Source organism: Schistocerca serialis, chromosome 9, assembly GCF_023864345.2.
Source record: "Schistocerca serialis cubense isolate TAMUIC-IGC-003099 chromosome 9, iqSchSeri2.2, whole genome shotgun sequence".
Classification (NCBI taxonomy): Eukaryota; Metazoa; Arthropoda; class Insecta; order Orthoptera; family Acrididae; genus Schistocerca; species Schistocerca serialis.
This window is the reverse complement of record NC_064646.1, coordinates 294,595,427-294,608,752: the sequence shown is the minus strand read 5'-3', so window position 1 is coordinate 294,608,752 and position 13,326 is coordinate 294,595,427. Positions and strand designations below refer to the sequence as shown.

Genomic DNA, 13,326 nt, shown 5'->3' with positions numbered 1-13,326 from the left:
GCAAACTACCTATTTATTTCTAGCAAGAATACAATATACCCGGATGTTATGAACATTATGAAAGAACAAAAGTGTACCTACAAGAATGTGACAATGACATAAAAAAATAATTACATTCTAGACACCACAAATTTAAAAAGTGCAAGAATAAACAATTTCAACACAAAATTCATTATTATTATTATTTTTTACAGGAGCATATCCATTTGAAAAATATCTTAAGTTCAAATCCTAAATTCTATTCCTATTTCACTGATTTGTTACACATTTTTTTACAAGCCGTTTTAATAATATGTGTGTGTGTGTGTGTGTGTGTGTGTGTGTGTTCCATCCCTTCGTTTCCAGAGCTTTCAGTGTGTATCATTAAACCATTACTTTTATGACATGTTATTCATATGCTGAGAATATCCTAAACAACTGTGATATATAAGGATAACTAGTTTATTTCCACAGACTTCTGCACTTTATTACCTTCAGCCATTTAATTAAATGTCTGAAGAGTGTTATCTTTTAGTTAACAGATCATGTAGTATCCATTAATATTCCAAAGCACTTGTAAGCATAGGTTGCATTTTTTTCCATGTAGGTGGTCATGCTAGTTAGGTACTGTATTGTTTGTTGAAAGAGTCTTATTAGTATTTACTCAGCACTATATGCCTTTCGAAAAACATTGTTATCAAAAAAAGCCATTGATTATTAAACATGTATGCTTTTATTCTGGTACTAAGTTTCTTTTTTTCTTTTCTTTGATCAATTGAAAAACTTGGATACAATGTTCATGTCTTTATATTTACCACAGCCACATATTGTTACAAATAAATGTAGAGCTGTGTCTCCTCCTCATTTAACTTCTCTGGGAATTATGTACTTTGTAAAAAAATTATACCAAAAGCCTTCTGTGCAATGGTCACAACTCTAAATCTGTCTGAATCTTGTGACATCATCATAAGATATACAGAAGTTATGTGATAACTATGTCACAGAATGCAAATTACATTCATACTTGAATGGCCCCCATTTTATAACAATACTTAATTTCTTAGCTCAATTATTCACTTCAATAAAGTGTTCAGAGGAGATAGATGACAACAAAATTAATGTCATATTGCAAAAGTATTGACAAAAATAGTATCAAGTAAATGAGCAATAACTTTATCTACAATGCCTTAAACTAATGTCTGGAGCCTGATACTCACTCCAGCATGGTCATGGTGTGGTGTGGACCCCATATATATGGTCCACAGGCCACCAGAAGTTGGCTGTGGTGTCAGCCTACAAAGACCAGCTTGCTGGAGTGGTGCCAAGAAGTCCGTCAGGCCTTGTGGAAGCCCTCGAACAACATCACAGCTGTAGCCATCCTCTGGTAGTAAAAAAGCAAATCTCAGTTCAGGTTCTTCTTCCAACTGGATTTCACGTCCGTCCTGGCGCACCAGTTCATCTGCATTACTTTCTGCTTTCTGCAAATAGAAAAAAAGAACAATCAGTGTAAGAAATTTAACTTTATCCATTGCAGTGTTTCTTCTGTGACTGTATTACTTTCATAATAATTTAAAAAATTTATGATTTCATTAAAATGCACAATGCATTTCGAGCCCTGGGAGCTCATCTTCAGGTGCTTTGACAGTCTACATCAACTTTACACTTTGTTAAATTCTGGGCCTGGCAAGATCACATTGTGAAATATAAGTTTATAAAACTATGAGATATTTCATAATGTGACATTTTGCAATATAATAATGTGTTCTTGCTAGGCCCAAAATTAAACAAAATGTCTAGTTGCTGTAGACTGTCAAAGCATCTGAAGATCTCTCAGGGCTGAAGGCAATTGTTCTTTGTTATTACAAATATAAAAAAGAATCAATATAATACAAGTAAAATGTAAATAGAACAGAAACATTGTACACATAAACTTTGCAAAGTTGACATTCTCTCAATGACTGAACATGTCTGCTATTTAGTGACCGGTCTCGCTTACTTCTAAATGATTTCCATTTTACCAGAGCTTCTCTTACTATAAAGATAATGCAAGAAATTTCATTACTGAAATACCCACATGAGTTCAGTTTTCAGTTGCTATCAGATACTGTACTAATTACATGTGCAAGAAAAGAATTTGGTATTGCTGAAACAATGTGAGTAAACGAAAAACAAATAAATAATGTCTCGCAAGAGGCAGAAACGTTTTACCAATGCCATGCAATTAATGAGGACATGAGTTACATCATGAGTTTAGCATATTTAGGGGATAAAATTTGGGACTGTAAAGGGAGCCTTTTGTTATTGCACAGTTGCAGAATGTTGTTATGAAACAATGGTGAGGCAATGCTAGCTATTATTAATTTAGATCTTATCAAGTGAATAAGCTCTTATGTATCAATACATAACTTCTGTGATTCCTATTCTTCATTGGATATTGCACTTATAGTCTTCTAAATAAACAGACAGACTTATTTCCAGTACCGTTAGTCTAAAAACAAATTATTGTTGAATGTGCACAAAGTGATGGGTGGATAACCATGCTTTCACTATTCATTATGAGATTTCTCTGTTAACAAAGTGTGCAAGGAGATGTTATTTTGGCACTTACCCTGACACAGTTTTCAATTAGTTCTGGTGTCAAACGTGGTTCATCAGGAGCAGGCTGATATTTACTGAGTAATGCTCTCATCTGCAGTGAGTTCAGTTTGAAACATGTAGAGACTAGTGCACTGAGATCCTCGGCATTGTACTTAGGTGCCTGTGTAGGAGATACAAACAATTAAATTACAATCAATGAAATTTTGGTAAAATGCGAAACTGGAGAGACAGAAAATACTAAACTACCTGCAACAAATGAGCAGCTTGAATTATTCGAGCGAGATGGCAGTCCGCAGCAAGTTCCAACCCCTGTCGCTCGGCCCACACTTCCAGCTGCGCCAGCCGTGACTTCAACCTCAGACCCCACTCGCGGCTGCAGTAACCGGAGCCCGTCACTACAGCATTGAAGGACCAGGTGTTCACGTAGTAGAACAGTTGTGAGAACAGCTGGATGGTCAGAGCTGCATTCACTCTACATCTCCTCAACAACTCCATTGCGGATGCCAAGACTTGGAGGACCTGTAAGAGAATTTATTAACATGCAGACACAGCTACTAACACGCCAGGTAGTGATATTTTTACTAATTCTTTTCAAAGTAGTTTTTCTGATTTACAGGTCTCTATTCTACTATGCTTGTAAGCAAAATAAGAACATTCTCAAAACACTGCAAATAAAATCAAAGACAAATGAGGAAGGTAACAGAGAGTGACAATTTTCAGTTTATACAGGCATGATGATAATTTAATTAATTAAAATTAGATTAGCTGCAGTTCTGAACCATCATAAATTCTGGATGAATAGAATTAAAACCTGATGCTGCCCATATTGATCTAAATTTCTAGTTCACCATCAAAGTGTGATGTATGCTAATGTAGCTTCTAGTAACGCAACTTGCAATTCTATGTCTCTAAATGTTTTAGCCAGAACCTGTTAGTACAATTCTTACAGCTTTACTATGACATCTCACCTGCCTTTTTTTTCGAATTATTTTGTTAATTCAAGTTCAGATGAGCTATTACAACATGTTTTTCCCTTTGAGTCTAATGGTAAATTTTTCAATACTTCACAGCTCCAAATTCTCATTTAATGAGCAGAAAGTCTTGCAATATTACACACACACACACACACACACACACACACACACACACACGGAGAGAGAGAGAGGGAGAGAGAGGGGGAGAGAGAGAGAGAGAGAGAGAGAGAGAGAGAACAAAATTCACCTTTTGGTATGCAGCTCCATCCTCCTCGAGACCGGATTCATCACTTTCTGACATAAAACTTGGCATAACACTAGCCAAATCATTCTGCAGACATGTTACAAGGTTCCTGTAAGAAATATGTACATGACTTCAACATTGAATCAGTATCTTCCTAATCATCATATGCAGATAGAGTCACCTTATTTCCTGCAGGTAAATCTGTGTCAAATATAATATATGACACACGGTGTAAACCATTATCCAAGTTATATGGGCTAATATTGTCTTTTGTGACTGTAATAGAAGTATTACCAATATCAAACATGTTACGCTTTATTTTAAAGCACCCTCAGAGGTCAGACTTTTTTTTTTTTTGTTCTTAAGTCATTCTTCACGTTGTTCTACACATATATGGCAGATTTTACCATGCAGCACTTTCACTAACACTAAATATAACAACATTTTTATGTTGTGAAGGTCTATACACATCTCGTCATTTTGTGTATTTTGTTTTGATATTGCGGGATATGAATCCATCCCATAATATCAAAACAAAGTACACAGAAAGGCAAGACGGCAGTGGACCTTCACAACATAAAAACATGAATATATTTAATTTTAGTGAAGGTGCTGTGTGTTAAAGCCAAGTAGAACAACATGAAGAATGATGTAAGACACAAAAAAATCTGATCACTGAAGATGCTCTAAAATAAAGTGAAAAAGTTATGTCAGTGCCAAAATTACAACCAATCAAAGTTAACTGATACTAATATGAACCAAACACATAAATGTATCCAATTTGAATACTGAAAAAAAATTTCTAAAGTTATTGTACGTTAGGTTCATGGAAACTTCTGTACCTGAATGCACTTTGAACACACTCTGCCAGTATGTCCTGAGCATCTAGTGAGAATGCCGAGATATGTCTATCAGACTTTAGGAAATGCAACAGTTCTGATGAGTTTGCCATCCAGAATGCTAACGATTTGGCATCATTGTACCTCTCCTACAAGAAAAAGGATATTTTCATACATTATTATTATATCTATACAAATCATCCAAGCTGAAAGAAAGAAATTGTACATTTACAGAAATTTATTTTAGTTTTACATTAACATCAGACTGTCAGAAAGGGTAGTTCTGTATTGTGAAATTACTTTCCATGATGGCGTACTTTCCATGATTGTGAGTATGCAGTACCCAACTCAAGAAATAGAACGCAAAATACCATGAGGCCTAATCTAAGCAGCTGAATATTTGTTACGAAATGGAAAACTAACTGGAATATGAAATTACTTGTATTCTATGGATCCCTTTGAGAGGTGCTCCTGGGATGTGGAAATGAACCTCTTTTACAGTGTCTACTTCTCAGACTGTTACTTTGGCTCCAGTTACAGAATTCAAAGTTCAATCTGTTGTTTTCCTGTTTTGTTCAGTTCATCATCAGCAATCCAAAAGGAATGTACTGAGAGGCCAGACTGGCACTGGTATACCTAACAGTAATTTTTTATATAAGTTTATTATGATAAAGTTACTGAACATTATGATATATTATTGTATTACAATTCTAATATTAATTACAAAATAATCTAAATCATTAATTTTAATAGTTTGTGTGAAGATACTATTCAATGGAATACAGAAAATTTAGAATTGCAACAAAATGTGGCTTTACTGTAAAAGTTAAAGTAACAGAAATAGAGAAATGCTGAGCCAACAACGGATATCTCTGAATACTGTGTCCCCTTCAGCTACTTCTTCCACACAAAATTGTTCCAGTCAGTCATTCAACATCTGCTCAAATCAGATGAGTCAGTACTACTGACAGTTTAAGGAAAATCAAACAAGTAAGCCTTACAATTCCAGGTAACTATCACAATAAAAAGTGTGTGTGTGTGTGGGGGGGGGGGGGGGGGCAGGGCAGGCGGCACCAAGACTGAGCATTAAAACCCACAAATAGTAATGGCATTGCAGTATGTTACAGTTCTAATGAATTTAATGACCAAAACCAAGAATCTGTTGCAAATAACATACACATTTGTATATTTCTGGGTCCTGTGATACATTTTAAATGACAGTTGACTTTAAACTTACAAATTTGAGGATTTCATCAAACATGAGTGTGACAGATTACACATATTTCACTACAGTTTGAGTAAAATTAGTTGATAGCAGACACTTTACTTCACACAACAGAGCTGCCTTTCTCCAGTCATAGTGCACAATGTAACTTCTAAACTTTTCATCGTTGCCCAACTGCTGTGACAAATGGTCAGTTCATGTCTATTGTTTGGCCAGAGTTGTGTGTGAAACATGGGTATTTCATTACCATTACTGTGTGTGTGTGTGGCTATCATGTCTGATGAAATGAGGAAGAAAAGTGGCAGACTCAGTACTTAGGATGCAAACACACCATAAATAAAAGTTGGACAAGAGATTACGTTTAAAGGTCAATTGTGACAACTCATGTGCAGTGAGCAGAAATACTCTGAGAGGGAGGTGGGAAGTGAGGGACCTCTCTTACCGGTTTTCAAAGCAGTCATGTGATACACAGCCATTGTCAAGGTTAGTGAATCAACTGTATTTCATAGTGGAAAAGAAAAACAATGAGAAGGAAAGAAGTGAAGCAGGATTCTCTTGTCTTTATACAATGGGCAAGAAGAGAAGTATTCCGAAATAACATAACAAATCTGGAATCTTTAGCACAAGAAGCAATTCGGCATTACATATACAATAATAACCATAACAGAGATCGGCCTGCATTAGGTAAGAATCATAAGACATTGCGTGAGACTGAATGTTTGGAGGCAACAAATTTTTATTGCAACCGGTTCTGCAGAGTCTTGTTTTCAAATACAAAAATACTTCAGCCCATAAAATGTTAATGGAATGAGAAAACATTGCTGCATGGCCATGCATATCTTTATGTTAAATAAAAGACACTAATTTCAAGGACACTGTTTGGATCGATGAAATGTGTGAATACAGGTTATACTGTTCCAAAAAGAAGATTTGACACTCCCCAAAGGTGGTAGAATCATTCTTTTGCATGCTGGTACCTATCGTGGCTTTTATTCCTGGCTGTCAATTGCTTTTCACACTGAAGAAAATATCTAAGAACTATGAGGAACAATGATTTTATCTTGCAACTCTTCCATTTAGTCCGTGTTTGCATAGAAAAACAGTAATATCAGAAAATTGAGTCCACCTTGATGCAAAACACCTTGTTATTCGTTTATTTCTTTATTCTCCCAAACTGTTGCCAAAACTAGTTTGAGAGAATAAAGAAATAAATGAATAACAAGGTGCTTTGCATCAAGGCGGACTCAATGAGGAAATTAATTATGAAACAATTTCAAATTGGTTTGAAAATACATTGTTACCAAGTTTAAAAAATCCATCAATAAATATTCTTGACAATCTCTATACCAATCAGTTTTAAAGGATAAGTCTTCAACCTTGTCCTCTTGAAAGGAAGATATTATTCAGTGGTTATAACAACACAAAGTGACAGTGAATGAAACACTAGAAAAAGTAGAATTATTAAAATTCATGTCACCTCTTAATATACACTATTTGTGAGGTAGCTTATAAATACAGACATGTCATAAGATTATGGCCTTATCACTGCCACATAACTGAACTCATATAGGTTTAACTGGAAGAATATGTTGCTCGCTAAAGTAAAAAGTTTACTGTGAGTAAAGTTGAGAAATCGACTATTCAGAGTCTGGAAAATGCATGAAATGGTTTGGAGGGCTGTTGTGATGCATCTAAAGTGAGTCATTGACAAAGCATGGAAGAATGAAGGTCTTTCAAAGAGAATGTTACAGAATTATCATTGCTTCCAGCTGCTTATCCAGAATGTTAAAATGACTCTGAAATGAGCAGTATTGACCCTCTTTCAGAAACAGTTCTGTTAAATGTGTTCGATGATATTATAGCACCAAATTTCAAGCATTCGTTTGACTTGCCTGTTGCCAGAAGTGTCAGTTATACCTAAACTCTCATCAACTGCAATTACCCCTCCCATTACTGAATTTTGGTTCTCTGTTTTATTGTCCTATCAACATTGATAGGACTGTCATAATGTGCAGAACTCATACAAAAATATTTTATGACATCATCTGAGTCTGTGGTTATGAATTCAGTCAGTAAATTAACACATGACAAGTAGGATAATTTTTCAGCCTCTCTTGGATTTATTTCCTCTTTTTTGTTGCTTTCTGTTGTTTATGAGCTATAGCTAAAATAATTGCAGCATGTTTTCTCTTAGGTGTTTGACTCTTAGCCTTGTAAAATCACATTGTCAACTCACAATACTGACAATATTACTCGTGGTGTGACGGTCACTTCATTATATTGAAGGTAAACTGAACATGTGCGGGTCCCTTAACATCACATATGGAGTTACCCACAATGTGTTGCCTATAATGGAGTGGCAGCCGGCAGCTGATGAGGTAACACTGATATGGAAAGTTACAGATGTCAACTACTAAGTAATTTTAATCGTACTAAGGAGCACATATTTTTATCCTTCATACACAAAAATGCAGTGGTCCTCCTTAAAGTTTATCTGTACTGATAAAAAATCACTGTACCTGTATGACATTATGGATCATGGCGGCAACCCTGGCAAGAAGCATTGTGAGCCTGTGTGCCCTTTCTGTGGGTGTCAGCTCAGGCCTGTAGTGGGTAGAGGCACGGTACCTTGCAACTAAGTACAAGGTATACGTGGGTGCCAGTTTGAAATGTGGGCCAGAAGGGTCAAGGCTTGTGATCACTGCGTGTAAGAAGTCGTCCTCCGTCTCCTCCCTGAACTCCAGCACTGCAGGTAAAATTGGATCCGATCCTCTTGGATACCGCTCGTAGTTTGATAGCCTAGAAGGGTAAACAATTTTTAATCATACAGTATTTAATTTTTTGGAAGACTGGCACTAGAAACAGTAATGGCAGTGAAACATTTGTAACTCACAAGTTATTTTATAATGCTCAAAGTTATCTTATAATGCTCAAACGTATTTTGTAGTTGCGGTGTTATTTTACCAGCACAGTTTGCATGCAGTCACAACAGAGCTACCAATTTTGTAATTTTCTTTGGCAGTATAGTATTCCTTCACTATCACTAGCCATGCAGTCCGAGGCGTCATGTCATGGTTCTCGCGGCTCCTCCCATTGGAGGTTCGAGTCCTCCCTCGGGCATGGGTGTGTGTGTGTGTGTGTGTGTGTGTTGTCCACAGTGTAAGTTTGTTTGAGTTAGGTAAGTAGTGTGTACGCTTAGGAACCGATGCCCTCAGTGGTTTGGTCCCATAAGAGCTCATCACAAATTTTCCACTATCATTACTTAGGCACTCAGACAGTTCATCTGTGGAGGCAACTCAAAGCACACCAAAACATGCAGAATACTCAGTAGATGTGATACTGGCTGTTTTGCATGCTTTGAAGAATGGAAAGTCTCATCTAGTGTTGCTACAGACTATGGCATATCACAACAACTAATGAGTGTGTGAAATCAATGGCAAAAACAGGAAGGAACAGCAGCCAATAAATCAAGGTCAAGTGTTCCCTGAAAAACAAGACAGGAGAACAGAAAAATTTGGAAGTAGCAGGATGCTGATCCCAGAAAATCAGCTTGGCAAACTATGACTGATGCAGATCAGGATACGGACTGAATGTACATCTCACTATAATAAAATGTTGCCTAGCAGCAGGTGATTGTGATGGTAGATGACTATCACACAAATCTCTCCTAAATTCAAAAAATTGGATGACCAGGATAGATTTGCAAAGAAACACAAAACTTCGAGTGCTACAGATTGGTCTAAGGTTTTATGGAGTGATTGTGTGCAGTATATAGATTGACTGAAAAACTAAAGGAACAAAAAGTAGCAGACACTGACCATTAAGCATGGTGATGCTGGGGTCATGGTGTGTGGATGTTTTTCTAGATGTGGGGTTGTTCCTCTATTTCCAATAGAAAGCAAAATGGATCTTTTCTGTACAGTGACATTTTAGAAAAGAATATGGTTCCACATGGGAGAAAGAGTAAGACACACAGCTGGATATTTCAGCAGGACAATGTTTGAAAACATATCTGTAGCCATGTAAAAACATTCTTTTCAGATTTAAAAAAAAAAAAAAAAAGAACTAATCAAACAAGGATCAATTTGGTGCTACCTTAATGGACAAATGCTCAGAACTCCCACCTGATCTATGACAAAAGATTGTGGATTTAATGCCAAACGGACATGCAGCTGTGATCAAAGCAAATGAGTATGCAATGAAATATTGACTTGTTCTTCAGACTCCAAAATAGTTGTGTTTTATTCTTACACCCTCAGACCTATAAACTACTTTTGAGTCAGAAGAACTGTTATTTCTGTTTTGATGTAAGATACCTTTGTTTCAATTACATGTAGTTTTGTTCTAAATGGATCATAATTATATAATTTTCAATTATCCACCAGCAGTTTTTTTTCTATTAGACACTTATATCTGTATGATTGTATCTAATGTGTTCCACAAGATACTTTGAGCACTACAATATCAGTCTTTGTGACATTATTAAGTTGTACTGATTTTATGGTTTACATTCCTCAGAATCTTAATTCGCTCCAATTATAGCATATAAAATTAAATCTATTATTTTTCTGTTCATCATAAGAGATTCAAAACTAATAATAATGGCGTGTGACAAGGGTCTCCCATTGGGTAGACCGCTCGCCTGGTGCAAGTCTTTCGATCTGACGCCACTTCGGCGACTTAATGAACTAAGAGGCACAATGGTACTGGTATGCTTAATGACAACTTACATGAATGCATGAAATGTACTATGACATTGTCATTACTGCAATAACTAATGTAATTGATAAGTAGTTATTAAGCAAAATGAGAACTGCTTTTCAGTGTCCAACTTGCTGTCTATTCCATTTTATGCACTATGTTTTATCACTGTCCCAATACTCATTGTCAGACATTGTGGGCAATGGTGTACTGTTTGTTTATTGCTTGTCTTCAAACAGTCTGGATAGAATTTGTACACAAACAGAGAACTATTAACTTATTTGGGGACATGACAGATACCTTTTAAGAATAGTAGTGGTGTGGATAAGTGTGACAATATAGTGACATTTAGGGATATGTACAGGGAATCTTAATTGTTAAATATTTGGTGCAAACAAAAATTTTAACACATGACTATTTAAAACAGAAAATGCTGAAAGTTACATGATTCACATAAACTTGCATACATCACAAAAATTACACTCAAAATAAAAGTTAACTTAAAACATGCTATTATCACAAACTAACAGAACACAGGCAAAGTTAAAAATTGAAATCAGCATCTCAGGAGTATAACATTTCAACAACCCCAACTAAGCAGACTAACCTGATATTTTTCTCATATTACCTTCAGATATAAATACTCCTTTCTAGTGTACGACCTTGAGAACTTGTAAACATTTTGGAAGTACTACACATTATAGTGAAGCTGAATCTTCTGACATTTATGTTTCCACACAGAGTTAAGTATATTTAGAGTATTACTGATGAGTGATTGACAGATCACAGTTCAATGAGTCTATGCTGAAACACTGCACTCACGATACGTACAAGATGATTACATCCACGACTAATCAGTATAAATATTCACGTTTGTTCCTTCCTGAGACATTTTGAAGTGGGGGAAAGAACATACACTGAAACAATTACATGCATTATTGTTATACAACACATAACCTGATTAACGAATACCTCAGACTTCGGCTGTATAGTGAGAGACCTTGGTGGCTCAATGTTGAAGTGCCAGACTACAGAACCCCTCAAGTACGAACCCCAGTCACTCTCATACAGGATGGTCAGAAACAATTCTAAAAGCTTGTGAGGGTGTTCCAGAGGAGGCTGTACCAAGAAATAATTGTTAAAAAACAATTCAGTATGAATTGAAAAATGAAGACACCAGCAAGTATAATCAAGGAAGCAAATGAGATCGGCCAATTTAATTTGATGAAAGTGGCACTCTGTTGGCACACATCTTACTGAATATTATATCTGATAAGGGAAAGATCATGAGCAGATTTGCAACAGAACACCTCTGTCAGTGCCAAGAAACAACTGCCACTATAAAAGGCAACACCGGCACAAATGTCAATTTCAAATTTCCAGACATGGCACAACTTGAATCTTCACACAACACAGCTGAAGAAGAATGTCACAGAAGTTGTGAAACTAGTACTGAGGAATGACAGCTTTAACATTGCTGTAAAACTGTAAATTATCAGTTTTGCTGAGAAAGCATGTAAGATTGAATCTACGTGAAATTATCTGTTGTCTAATTTACTTTTTTAAGTAATCTGAGAGTAATTATTTGGAAATCTTTGAAATCATCCATTACCAAAGATTACAACCAGCTATGGTTCACAGGTGGACTTACCATATCACGAACAGGATGAAATCACAAAGAGAACGGTTGGTACATTGGTAAGCCAGACTGACTAGCATTTCTTACTAGCTAATCATATCCACTAAAAACTGGGTATTGCTCCACTCCTTAATATACAAGACTTCATCTAGCTGCTTGCTTACATACAGATATTAATGAACACAATTCAGCTTACCTGTTACCATTACTGCTTCCAACAGACCTCTGTGAACGTGTTTCCTCTTTGTTACCCAGACTAGATGTAGACACAGTTTCAACGTTACCATCCACATCAAACGTCGTCTCATAGTTCTGTGGAGGGGAACCGTTCTGGCCTCCACCACTATGTGCCGGTGTGGAGGCACCACCGTGGCTAACAGCGTCGTCACCTCGGGAAGACTGACTGTAGGTGCAAGGGTGGGTCAAGTGCAGGAAAAACAACACACACATGCGGGCAACTGTTAGGTCCATGTGCCTTTCAGATTTCTACACTTGTTTTTGTGTGGGTGCAAAAGTATTCCACCACAACAGTACTACAATGTTTACCTAAGTAACTTTTATCAACTTTCACTGAACAAAAGTGAAGAATTGCAACAAACATTTATGGATATGAACTCCAAAACACAGGTAGCTAGGAGTACAGCTAAACATGCATAAGGATCAACATTTCTGCAAATGAAGCATTTACTATTCAACATTAAGTATGCAAATAGAGTAACTGGCGACTGAAAGTTGCTCGGGCACACATTTTGTGTCTCACAAAATCAAACTACAGTCTATGATGACCATCTTTTAAGACCAGAATAGAAACAAGTTTTCAACCACATCAAGCCAACATATGGAAATATGAACAGTCAGAAAGTAATAAGCTGAAACAACTTAAAAAAAAAAAATAATAATAATAATAAAAAAAAAAAGGTTCAAATGGCTCTGAGCACTATGGGACTCCAACATCTGAGGTCATCAGTCCCCTAGAACTTAGAACTACTTAAACCTAACTAACCAAGGACATCACACACATCCATCCCCGAGGCAGGATTCAAACCTGCGACCGTAGCAGTCACGCGGTTCCGGATTGAAGTGCCTAGAACCGCACGGCCACCGCGGCCGGCTGAAACCAACTTCAT

At 36.5% G+C, this 13,326-nt stretch overlaps 1 protein-coding gene across 5 annotated transcripts in view; it reads right to left on the bottom strand.

Moving 5' to 3' along the window:
* Positions 1–13,326, bottom strand: part of LOC126419777 (afadin) — a 1,120,405-nt gene that overhangs the window by 125,951 nt on the left and 981,128 nt on the right. For 4 of the 5 annotated variants that reach the window (XM_050086950.1, XM_050086951.1, XM_050086952.1 and 1 more), the window contains 7 exons: positions 12,396–12,602; positions 8,379–8,658; positions 4,638–4,783; positions 3,799–3,904; positions 2,824–3,096; positions 2,588–2,737; positions 1,197–1,457 (listed from right to left, as the gene is read on the bottom strand). In XM_050086950.1, coding sequence (XP_049942907.1) covers positions 1,197–1,457; positions 2,588–2,737; positions 2,824–3,096; positions 3,799–3,904; positions 4,638–4,783; positions 8,379–8,658; positions 12,396–12,602 — 1,423 coding nt within the window. The remainder of the gene's footprint in view (positions 1–1,196; positions 1,458–2,587; positions 2,738–2,823; positions 3,097–3,798; positions 3,905–4,637; positions 4,784–8,378; positions 8,659–12,395; positions 12,603–13,326) is intronic. The other variant, XM_050086953.1, reaches the window with a different exon arrangement.